A 12,211-nucleotide genomic window follows, 5' to 3' on the forward strand; every position below is an offset into this window, starting at 1 on the left:
AGAAATTGCCATATGTCCCCCAAGTGTCAAAATCCTCCTGTGTGGCCATCCGCAGACTTGAGTGTATTTATATACATGGAAATGTTCTAGAAACAGGAGACGGTTGAAAAAGCACTTTCAAAATCTGTTCTGTAGAATTTGGAGATTGGGGTTTGGTTCTGTCAGACCTGCAGGAAGGTGTGCAGGCCTAGAAAGGATCGGGGAAACCCTGGGGAGGAGGCTTATAGAGCCAGAGAATGTGCTTGCAGCTTCCCTAGGCAGCCTGGGGTGTGTGGCTTCCCTAAGGCAGAGCTGCAGCGTGGAGGTGGGGAGGGAGCAGAGAGCCTCCTGCAGCCGGCCTCAGCTCCAAAAGCCAGGCAAGGCTTCTCCCAGGGTGTGCCAGGCTCCAATAGCACAGGCAATGTCACGTTTGACCTAAAATTGATGACTCATTGTGAGTCAACACAAAGGTATTTTGAGGTGCCTCGATGTACACCTCCCTAGGAGTGGGGGCTGCAGCAGGAGCTGAGCCATCAGCTTCCTTGGATCTTTGCATAAGGCAGGCATCTCCCTGTGCAGCCTGGGGATCTGGGCCTTTTCTTTCTAAGACAGCATAATCAGTAAGGTGCTTGCTTTGCAAGGGTGAGGACCTGGGTTCATCCCCAGCACCACTTGAAGAAAGCTGGCTATGGTGATGCCTACCTGTACCCTCACAACTGGGGGGAGACAGGCAGGTCCTTGGGGATTGCTCCCCAGCCAGCCTACTTGTCAAGATCCAAGTCCCAGTGAGAGGCCTTGTCTCAAAAAATGAGGTCCAAGATTGACCTCTCTCTCTCTCTCTCTCTCTCTCTCTCTCTCTCTCTCTCTCTCTCTCTCACACACACACACACACACACACACTCACACACACTCACACACTCATACACACTCATACACGCATACTCACACCCACCCCTGCACCCGCACATGAGAATATGCACACACACTCCCATGTGTACATGCACACCCATACACAAACTTATCTGAAACAAGCCTATTTGATAAGCGTCCAGCAGGCAGGTGACATTCTGAGACCCTTCTAAGCTGGGCGTGTGTCAGAGAGAGCTTGCTGGTGTTGAACTAGGCCCTTGGTTCTTAATGCATTTTTATGAAAGGCAAACTATGACACTTCCAAAATTCTCTGCGGGGAGATACAGTTTCTGTGTCTTTTTTTTTCCCCTTAGAAATTGAGCGTTTATAAACAGAAGCCACGAAGCCCATGAGTTTGAACAGAATTGTCTTCGCGCTGCAAAGATGCAGGGTTGCCTTTCTTGTTTATTGAAGTTATGTTCCTTATTTCACGTTTAGCTAGGTTCTCCTGGTGACTGGTGGGCGGACCTTGATGTCCTGATAGGCCAGTTAGAGAGAGGCCTGAGAGTGAGGAGCAGGGAGAGGGGACATTTCCAATGTGGCCCCAGTGGGAAAAGCAGCACACGAAGGGGCCGGTGAATCTGTCTTCTGTGTCCTGGTGTGAGCATTAGGTCTAACTAGGGGAAGCCTGGTCGGGAGCTATGCGGCCCTGGTCAGGACTCAGGCTGGTTAGTACCCTCAGTCCTGGCTCCACAGGCATCTGAAGCCACTGTTGCCACTGTCACTTGAGTAGACTAATTGAGTCCTGCAAGGCAAGCAGATCGTGTCTGCTCAGGGTGCAGCCCGACCCCCTCATTGGTAACCACCTCACTGGGGGGCCGTGTGTCCTTTATGGATTTCTCTTGGAATCCAAGGTGACTGCAGTTCAGGACAATGTGTCTCTGTGCCTTTAGTCTCTCAGGGCATCAGGAGGCGAGGAACAGAGACTCTTTGTGTGTCTTGTGCCTACGTGCAGCGTCAGGCTGGCTTCTGAGCTGATGAAGGAGACAGGCGTGGAAGGCCAGGCCTCCGCCCTGCCTTTCGCCAGCCCATTGGCTCACGTGTGGAGTCTGCTTAGAGAAACAGTGTCTAGGTGCCTGGTTCACTCCCAACTCATTATTCATATTTAATTACTTAAAAATTCCAAGGGCCAGCTTCATGTTTACTTCCACACTATTTATAAAAACAGAGTTTGTTAAATAAATTAGCCAGAGCGTGGGAGAGTCGAAGCAGGAAGCTTCCAATAAGGCTCTTGTAGAGGACAGGTCGGCAAGTCGGCTCCTCCTCCATGCACAGACTTGTGAAATTATTTACGTGCTAGAATTTTATAAGCATTGAAAGTGTTTTCCAAGGACCAGCGGGGAAGGATAGCACAGTCTGTGTGTTCTGTGTAGTCACAGTAAAGCCCCAAGCCTTGAATACTATGAATAAGTTGCAGTAGCTAGTTTTAACTAACCCTAATTAGTGAGTTCTTTTAAATACATATTTTGAAAAGAGTCATTGCAGTATAAGTGTCAACATCCAGGGAGGCTCCTGGCCACTTTGGCTGGGCCCCAGAGGCAGCCACTGCCAAGGAGAGCGGTATGGGGGGGGGCATCTCTATGCATCCCGTAAGTCTAGAAACCCATCTGATTGGCATGTGGAAAGCGGGGCGAAGAGAGTGTTGAGTACACACAGAGCACTGACGCACAGGTCACGCTGCTGACTTCCTGACTAACTAGATCTAGATAGCTGCATCAGGCAGCACGGTTCACCCAAAGCGTAGGTGCATCAAAAGCTCGACCGTAGTAAATGAAGGGCAGCTCTGTCAGGAGAGCACATGGCGGCGTGCTTCTCGGCTGCAGCATTTCCCCAAGAATCTCTGTATCTTCCTTTGCCGCCTACGCTAGTCACCGTTGGGACCTTCTTCTCCGTCTGCGGAGGTTACGAAATGGTCTTGCTTTAGCGTGGTTTGGTATAACTGCGCAGACCGTCTGTCCCTGAGCGCAGCTGTATTTTGATTATAGCTTCTCTTGTCTCCTTAAGCCACTTATGTCCTGCTGTCCTTTGAGCGTGTCGCCTGCGTTCCGTGTGCTGGAGACCTGATCCTTTGTTTTTGAGAAGGAACTCCAGCTGGGAGTGGCTGCTCATGCTTAGCCTGCCCCCCCAAGACAGGGTCTCTCTATGTAGCCCTGGCTATCCTGGACTCACTTTGTAGACCAGGCTGGCATCGAACTCACAGCGACCCAGCGGCCTCTGCCTCCCGAGTGCTGGGGTTGAAGGCGTGCAGCACCGCGCCTGGCTGCGGCTCATGTTCTTGACTCCGGTATTGGGCATGCTGAAGCTGGAGGACTGCTGTGAGTCTGAGGCTAGCCTGGGCTAGCCTGGGCTACTGGAGGCTCACATCTTGGAGCCTCCAGAGAAGGCTGCCACTCTGCCTCTCAGTGTAGTAACTTACCCTGGAAGTTCGTCTTGTGGGCCAATGAAATACAACCTTTAACTCCCTTCCTCCCTCCTTTCTTCCCTTCCTTCCTTCCTTCCTTCCTTCCTTCGTGTTGCTGTCTGTCTGTCTACATGGACGGCTTTTTGACTTGTGCTTCAGCCAGCCCAGGGTACAGGTCTCTTCGTGAAGTGAGGGCTGCATTTGTGCATGCGACCATGGCCCTGCATCTTTCTCACACCATCATGCCCACAGGAAAAATCCCTGGGCCACGTGTTTTCATGGTAATTTGCATTCCACCCACAGGGCACAGGGGTTCCCTCTCTCTGCTCTGCGCCTTTGGCCACTTTCCTCTGGTTTTTAGTCATGTTGTCCCCAGCAGGCGGGAGGCTGTCTGCTGTGGTTTTGACTTATGACCCCCGCCCCCCCCCCCCATAACTAGTGGAGTTGAGCATCTTTTCGTTTGTGTGTCTTCTGGAGTCTATGGAATTCAGAGGATTCGGATCACTGACTTAAATGTGGAAGGTCAAGTCACTATGTTGTAAGTAGGTATAAAGCCACCAGAGAAGGGGCCATAACTGTTGTGCCTTCAGGACATGCTCAGAGTTGACCGCCCCTCCCGGGAACATGGGCTGTGACCACCTCTAATCGTTACGAAGGCTGTGAGCCCTGGTCTCCTCTGTGATGCACAGTGGAGGAATGGTGCACAAGCTCACACCTCGTGTCCCGACCAGCTGGAACAGTCACTGCTAAACTGAATAACCTTGGACTCTCTTCAACAGAGAGACGGGGAGCTTCCGGCGTCCAGGAAGAAGCGCCAGGCAGGGGAGAGAATCATGTACACCCTGGTCTCGGTTCCGCACGGAAATGACATCGCATCCCTTTTTGAACTTGATGCCACAACTCTTCAGAGAGCTGACTGCCTGGTTCCAAGGTAAAACAAATAAGAAATAAATAAATGAAATAAAAAGAAATAAATAAGTAAAAAGAGTTAGGATGAACAGATGTTTCTTTGAGTAGTTTTTTGCAATAGGTAGGGAAAAAGAGTGTGATAGTAATAATATTTTTACAATAGAGGAGAGCGTGAGTGAAGAAAACGCATGCAAAGCACTGCTCTTTCTCAGGTGAACACATTAATATAGTTTATCTTATTCATATAAATAATTAAAGTGTATAGGACCAAAGAAGCTTTGAAATTTTTATTAGAATAATTTATTCTTAGTACTTGTGTGGCCTTTGCTTACAACAATGAAGATAATCTCATAGCACTTTTAGTCTAAGTTTTATTTTTTACTTCTATGTCAGATTCCCACCTAGCTCATCCACTCGTTCGTTTTGTTAGTGGTTTGGCTAAGAAGCATCTGTTGCCTGTCGTTACCAGGCAGGCCTTGCCTGGGCATCAAGACAGGAATGGGGTCAGCAGACAAATAAATGTGTGAGCTGAGATTGCTCTGAACTTGTGGGTCACAGGCCTGTGCGTTCTAAGGCAATTAAAAGAGCCTTATTAACAGAGGGAGGCAGAAGATGTGCTCAGTGTAGCCACACTGGGCACAGACATGAAGAGATCAGAAGATGTGCTCAGTGTAGCCACACTGGGCACAGACATGAAGAGATCAGAAGATGTGCTCAGTGTAGTCACACTGGGCACAGACATGAAGAGATCAGAAGATGTGCTCAGTGTAGTCACACTGGGCACAGACATGAAGAGATCAGAAGATGTGCTCAGTGTAGTCACACTGGGCACAGACATGAAGAGATCAGAAGATGTGCTCAGTGTAGTCACACTGGGCACAGACATGAAGAGATCAGAAGATGTGCTCAGTGTAGCCACACCGGGCACAGACATGAAGAGATCAGAAGATGTGCTCAGTGTAGTCACACTGGGCACAGACATGAAGAGATCAGAAGATGTGCTTAGTGTAGCCACACTGGGCACAGACATGAAGAGATCAGAAGATGTGCTCAGTGTAGTCACACTGGGCATAGACATGAAGAGATCAGAAGATGTGCTTAGTGTAGTCACACTGGGCACAGACATGAAGAGATCAGAAGATGTGCTTAGTGTAGTCACACTGGGCACAGACATGAAGAGATCAGAAGATGTGCTCAGTGTAGTCACACTGGGCACAGACATGAAGAGATCAGAAGATGTGCTTAGTGTAGCCACACTGGGCACAGACATGAAGAGATCAGAAGATGTGCTTAGTGTAGTCACACTGGGCACAGACATGAAGAGATCAGAAGATGTGCTTAGTGTAGCCACACTGGGCACAGACATGAAGAGATCAGAAGATGTGCTCAGTGTAGTCACACTGGGCACAGACATGAAGAGATCAGAAGATGTGCTTAGTGTAGTCACACTGGGCACAGACATGAAGAGATCAGAAGATGTGCTCAGTGTAGTCACACTGGGCACAGACATGAAGAGATCAGAAGATGTGCTTAGTGTAGCCACACTGGGCACAGACATGAAGAGATCAGAAGATGTGCTTAGTGTAGTCACACTGGGCACAGACATGAAGAGATCAGAAGATGTGCTTAGTGTAGCCACACTGGGCACAGACATGAAGAGATCAGAAGATGTGCTCAGTGTAGTCACACTGGGCACAGACATGAAGAGATCAGAAGATGTGCTTAGTGTAGTCACACTGGGCACAGACATGAAGAGATCAGAAGATGTGCTTAGTGTAGTCACACTGGGCACAGACATGAAGAGATCAGAAGATGTGCTTAGTGTAGCCACACTGGGCACAGACATGAAGAGATCAGAAGATGTGCTTAGTGTAGCCACACTGGGCACAGACATGAAGAGATCAGAAGATGTGCTCAGTGTAGCCACACTGGGCACAGACATGAAGAGATCAGAAGATGTGCTCAGTGTAGTCACACTGGGCACAGACATGAAGAGATCAGAAGATGTGCTCAGTGTAGTCACACTGGGCACAGACATGAAGAGATCCCACAGAGCTCCCCTCTCCCCCGCCCCCGCAAGTCTGTCTTTGGGGTCCTGAAGTGAGACTAAATTTTATTTAGAGGCCAAGGCTATGCTCAGCTGAGCTGTCCTGGTTGAGGCGTGGCCACGCCCACCTGCCCACCACTGCCTCAGCCTTGTCTGGGCCTCCGTCAGTGGCAAGAAGGGTGTGACTCCCTTTGCAGAAGAAGAGCTCCCCCTGCTGGTGCCTCTCCTCCTCCAAGCAATTTTCTGGGAAAATTCCCATTTCCCTGGAGTCGATTGCTTCACACTGAAGTGCCTCTTCAGTCTCTTCCGGTCTCCACCAGGCCTGAGAAGAGGTAACAAAGCCCTTTAAAGAAAAATCTCTGGAGGTGAGCTTAGGCCAGAGGGTGCAGAAATGGGCTCTCTGAGGAAAGACTGGATGGAGCGTGGTGGTGTCCGTCTGGGAGGGGCTTTCTAGGCAGCAGAAACAGGACGCAGAACCACCTTGAAATAACCGAGGTGGCTTATGTCTCGTAAGGAGGCCAGTGTAGTGGGACCTATGTGCGAGGGAGGGGGTAGAATACCAGTCAGCCGGATTCCCTGAAGCGAGGTTACTGGGTCCCTTAGCTCGACTGTGAGGTTACATTTTAGTTAAACTTTTTTTTTTGATTTTCTAGGCACATTGAGTCTTGCCCACATTGTTAGGCCAAGTGGGGTGGTTCTAATTTGGATGTGATGGGACAAATTGGGCACGGCAGAGGGTGGTGGTTGGCTGGGAGAACCAACACAAAAGTGCAGACCCCCCCTCCGGTGTCGCTCAGGTTCCATGGTTGTCTTATTTATGAGGGGAGCTGCTGACCGTGACCTGGTGTGAGACCATGGCTCCCTCCTTGCTCACCAGGCAGCCTGTGAAGAGCGGCCCTTTGCTGCCTTGGCCAGGTGTCTGCCTTCTTGTATGGGAATCTGGGTTGTTAGCGTGACTGAAGTCATCTTAGATCCAAGTCAGCAAAAATGGGGGCTACCTTGAATTCAGTGTAGAATTTGTTTCGGGATATGGTGAGGAGAGCTCACGGGAAGGGCACAGGGATGCATGGTTACTAAGTCTCGCTCTGCACCTAGGTGTTAGCTCCTGCTGTGCAGAGTGGTTGGGGTTCTTTTCTGTGTTGAGGAGGATTTTGTTCACACAGATTCAGTTGTCACTGGAAGCTCGGTGGCTAACAAACTCAAACACTAACCACACGTACATCCCCATCTGAAATCCTAGAGAACTTTCTATGTGCCTGCCACACCTCATGTCAAGATCTTCAAACTTTTATCTGCCTTCATCCTGGGTAACCCTCACAGGTCAGAGGTCAGAGGTCAAAGGTCAGAGGTCAGAGGCTGAGTCAGAGCAGGCCTCAGTCTGGCCGAGAAAGACCTGAACAGCCAGTCCTGGCCCTTCTGAGAACAACGAGGTGAGATGTGTGCCTGCCTTTTAAAAGCATTCCCCGGGGGCTTCCAATGTGGCATGTAGTGAACAAATGTGTCCAAACATAGGGCGTGGACAGCAGACCAAAGGAATGATTCCACTCAAACCCAGTGAATGAAGCAGGGAGCTAGAGGCATGGTGAGGGGTTTCTTACAGGCCTCCCCTGTTGGGTGACTCCAAAACAGCCGTGTCACTAAGAAATCTGACTCCAGCATGGATGATAACCTCCCCGTCGCTGTGCAGATGGCAACCCTCCTCAGCTAACCTTTTGCCTACTGTACATTCCAGAACTTCCTGAGACTATAGGTAGTTGGGAAACGCAGGAAGAAGTGGCGGACTGTCAGCTGAGGTGTAACTCCCCTTCCTACGCCCCATGAGGGAACATCAACAGGCCCAATCCTAGGGGTCAGTCACACCTGATCTGACTGAGGTGGTAAATGCCCTTATGCTTGGAGGACAGTGTTCCACAGCGATGCTGTAGCCTAGTGAGATGCTGGCCCAGGTTATGCCGACTCAGCCATGGGCATCTGGTGTGGATACAGTTTGTGGTCTGTTGGTCTGCAGGGGCGCTGAGAGAATGCCTTCCCAGCAAACCCCACACTAGGCTTTCTGCACCAGGAGCTTAGAGCAGGGCTCCCACTCATGTCCAACAGGGCTCGTGGCTCTCCGTCCCTACCGCCCACTCTGGCCACTGGCCTAACTGCTGTGTGTTGCAACCTGGGCTTTGGGATTGTAGGGGTTCCCCAGATGACAGACAGCGGGGATTGGGAGCCAGTGACTTACAAGGATAAGCTGATTGCTGTCTTGTGCTCATGAGGTGCGTGGATCCTGAAGTCTGCTCTGAACTGTCATTGCACAGCAGGGCCCTTGAACTGTACACAGCCAGACCCCGTCACAGCCTGACTGCCAGCACGTCTCTGTGACATGGCCCTGGAGCCGTTTGGTTTTTACAGACCGTGCTACCCCTCTGGGTGATCATTTCTTCAGTTTGCAGCCCAGCAGTGATGCACTAGGCCTGCATCTGGCCTGCATCTGGCCTGAGAGCCTCCCTCCTCTGAAGTTCGAATCTGAAATGGCCCAAGAAGTGGCAGTTTTGAGAACCAGTGTGATGCCACACGTGGAAAAATCCTACACCTGGCTTTGTGTGATGAATTGCAGTTAAAAAATATATATGTACTTAAGATGTGGCATAAAAATTACTTTTGGCCTAGATGCCTAAGGCACATGTCTAGACTTGGGTCTCATACCCAGGTAGCTCAGTAAACACTCACTTCTTCCCTTCCTCAAAATGCCTATGGGGTTCTTTAAATGATACGTGGCTGCCATGAGCTCATATGTTTGAATGCTTGGTCCCCAGTCAGTAGGACTGTTAGGAGAAATTAGGAGTTGTGGCCTTGTTGCAGATGGTATGTCACTGGGGGTTGGCTTTGGGGTTGCAAATCACCATTAGCATCCTACTACGCAGAGGACTCTGGGTGCTAGAGAAGAGGCGTTTTGGTTATTTGGACATTTTAGCTATTTGAAACACAATTGTGTTTTACCTGCTTTTATGACTGAGCGGGAGCCCCGATGATGACTGACTTTCCCTGACGCATTTGGTGTCATGTCCCGTGTTTGGTCCTAAATGTTGTATTTCAAATGATAATTATGTCTTAGCTTTAGGTTGAACACTAAGCAATAGGCCCTTTCTTCACTGTGCACTCTTGTTGACAAAATCCTGGGAGTAAAAGAGGAGGCAGAGAGGACACTGTGTAGTGAGATGAAAGTCTGGGTACCCTGTTCAGGCTCCTTTGCCACAGTGTCCACACGGGTAATCGTTACCCTGGACTCAAGAAGTGGTCAAATGTGGAACTGTTGCTCCACAGGGTGTGAGCTCTGTATGAGTCCTGGTTGAAATGCACCTGCAGTCAGCACGCAGGCTTTGTGTGTGTGTGTGTGTGTGTGTGTGTGTGTGTGTGTGTGTGTGTGTGTGCATGTGCGCGCGCTTAGAGGTAGACACATCTTATGTAGTACACACTGTTGATTCCTCACACGCAGTTAGTGCTAAACAGACTGTAATTCATACCCAAAGACGCTCATCCACCATAGTATTTTCTTTAGTCTTTTGGGGGTGGGCTAGAGAAGATCAGTGGTTATATTATATGACTTGACGCATAGCGCTTTTCTAGAGGACCTGAGTTGGCTTCCAGCCACCACACAGGGTGGCTCACAACCCCCTTTAATTTCCGCTCTGGGGATCTGATGCCCTCTTCTGGCCTCCATAGGAACTGCACTCATGGGTGTACACACACTGGTGCCTTCAGGATGGTGTCTTTTTGTTCATACTCATTTCCCTCCGCCACCCTCTTCCCTGTGGCCCTGAGAGCCACTTTCTTCTCTAGTTGTGTTTCAGTTTTCTTACTTACTTACATTTAATGCAGCATTTCTGCATTAAATGCCAAGACTACCAACAAAACCCAAGACACAGGGATGCGTCACTAAGCAGGGTGCAAAAGGATGCAGAGCTAGAGGTCCAGGCAGCTCCCTGCTCAGCCTCGTCTTGGGACTGTGCCTGTTGGGTACTCAGAACGGTTTGGCTACTTAGCCGCTCTGGGTGTGTCCTCAGTGCCCTCAGCAGCTCCGTGACTTAGCCGCTCTGGGTGTGCCCTCAGTGGCCGCAGCAGCTCCATGACTTAGGGCCACAAGCACATTTTAGTCAGCAGCTGTCTGGGGTCAGGATAAACTAGTCTGTGCTGACTGCACCCCACAGTGTCTAAGTGTGATCCTGTGAGGCCTTACAGTTTGCGTTTTGTGACAAGGCTCCTGGTGGCGCTGATGGCCCAGGAACCACTGGTGTGGGAATTGAAGCTGTGTGCTCCAAAGCAGCCTGAGCCAAGGAACTGTTTCCTATTCCAGATGGATCCGAGACACTAGTAGTCTAAGACAGTTAACGTCCGTATCACCTGTGGATCTGTTGAATATGTCAATATGTGAAGGGTGCTAATTAACAATTATTATTGGTGTGTGTGTGTGTGTGTGTGTATGTGTGTGTGTGTGTGTGTGTGTGTAGGTCAGAGGAAAACCCTGTAGAGTTGATTTTTGCTTTTCATCTAAATGTGAATTCTGGAAATTGAATCGGGGCCTTATCGCTGGGTAGCAAGCACCTTCACCCCCTCAGCCACCTCGCCAGGCCTCCATGTTTTTATGTCACTTGCCTTTAGGAACTCGTACGTGCGGTTAAGGCATTTATGCACCAACACCTGGGTAACGAGTACCAGCATCCCTATAGACACGGAGGAGGAGAGGCCCGTCATGTTGAAAGTAAGTGTGTCTGTGTGTTCACAGGACGAGTTCATCTTTTCAGGCATTACAACTGTTTCGTGTGAGTGCACGCCTGCCGGCCAGTTGCTTGAGTCTCTGACCTAGGTGCCTGCAGCAGGGCAGCTGGGTCAGGAGAGGGATGCAGGCATCAAAAAGACACCAGGAGACGATGCCTGGGGCGTCTTCGTCACTTGGAAGTATTTGAGGCAGAGGGAGGGCGTGTGGGAGAGGTACTCTTCCAGTGCAGGACACGCCATGTAAGGCCAGCTTGTTCCCTGAAGGTGTTCCTTGTGGATACTGCGGTCAGGAGTTAGCATTTCTCCGTTCCCTCCATCCACGCCCTGTGTGTCTTAGTCCTGAGGGGTGTGGTCTGCCGAGGCCGTACAGTCTGATGGAAACACACCTTGCAGATTGGGACCTGCCAGACAAAGGAAGACAAGGAAGCCTTTGCCATCGTGTGCGTCCCGCTGTCTGAGGTCCGAGACCTAGACTTCGCCAACGATGCCAACAAAGTGCTGGCAACCACAGTGAGGAAGCTGGAGAACGGCAGCATCACTCAGAACGAGAGGAGGTGAGTGGCTTTCAGATGTGACTCAGCCAGTAAGACCCAGCCATTGACCTGGGTTTGGGGGTACAGGCCTGGGATCTCAGCACGTGTGCATGTGTGCACGCACACAAACACACACACACACACATTCACAGAAATACGCTTATACACATACACAGTCTGTTAGTTCTTACAGTAAGCCAGATGACTAACAGAACATTTAGAACATTCTCCATAGCAGCAGCCACACATCTGAATTTGGCTCAGCAGTGTAGAATGCTTGCCAGCACCGACACCCGCTGGCTCACAACCACCTGAATGTCTAGGTCCAGGAGACCTGACTCCCCCTTCTGGCCTCCACAGGTACTGCACTCATGTGCGCATGCACATGCACATATACAGATACACACATATACACATAAATAAAAATAAAAACCCTTAAAATGTCTGATGGGATATTTACTTTTTCCATTTTATCTTGGCTTGAAAACAGATGGTTTCAATTCTTTGCGGATCTCATTTTGAGCGTGTAGAGCTTTCATACGACCATACTCTGCATTGGGTTTGGATGTTGAATTTTATGTTTTCTGGTCATTTTTATTCATATTACATTTCTAATCTCTGGTACCTCAGACTGATCAAACATGCAGTATCAGAAACAAAGTGTGCTCTCTG

At 49.9% G+C, this 12,211-nt stretch overlaps 1 protein-coding gene across 2 annotated transcripts in view; it reads left to right on the plus strand.

Annotated features, from left to right (window-relative positions):
• Window positions 1-12,211, plus strand: part of ITPR2 (inositol 1,4,5-trisphosphate receptor type 2) — a 409,555-nt gene that overhangs the window by 97,818 nt on the left and 299,526 nt on the right. For both annotated transcript variants that reach the window (XM_084764875.1, XM_084764876.1), the window contains exons 11-13: window positions 4,069-4,220; window positions 10,890-10,989; window positions 11,400-11,560. In XM_084764875.1, the coding sequence (XP_084621001.1) occupies window positions 4,069-4,220; window positions 10,890-10,989; window positions 11,400-11,560 (413 nt within the window). The remainder of the gene's footprint in view (window positions 1-4,068; window positions 4,221-10,889; window positions 10,990-11,399; window positions 11,561-12,211) is intronic.

Source organism: Acomys minous, assembly GCF_964271855.1.
Source record: "Acomys minous genome assembly, chromosome: 17".
NCBI classification, from domain to species: domain Eukaryota; kingdom Metazoa; phylum Chordata; class Mammalia; order Rodentia; family Muridae; genus Acomys; species Acomys minous.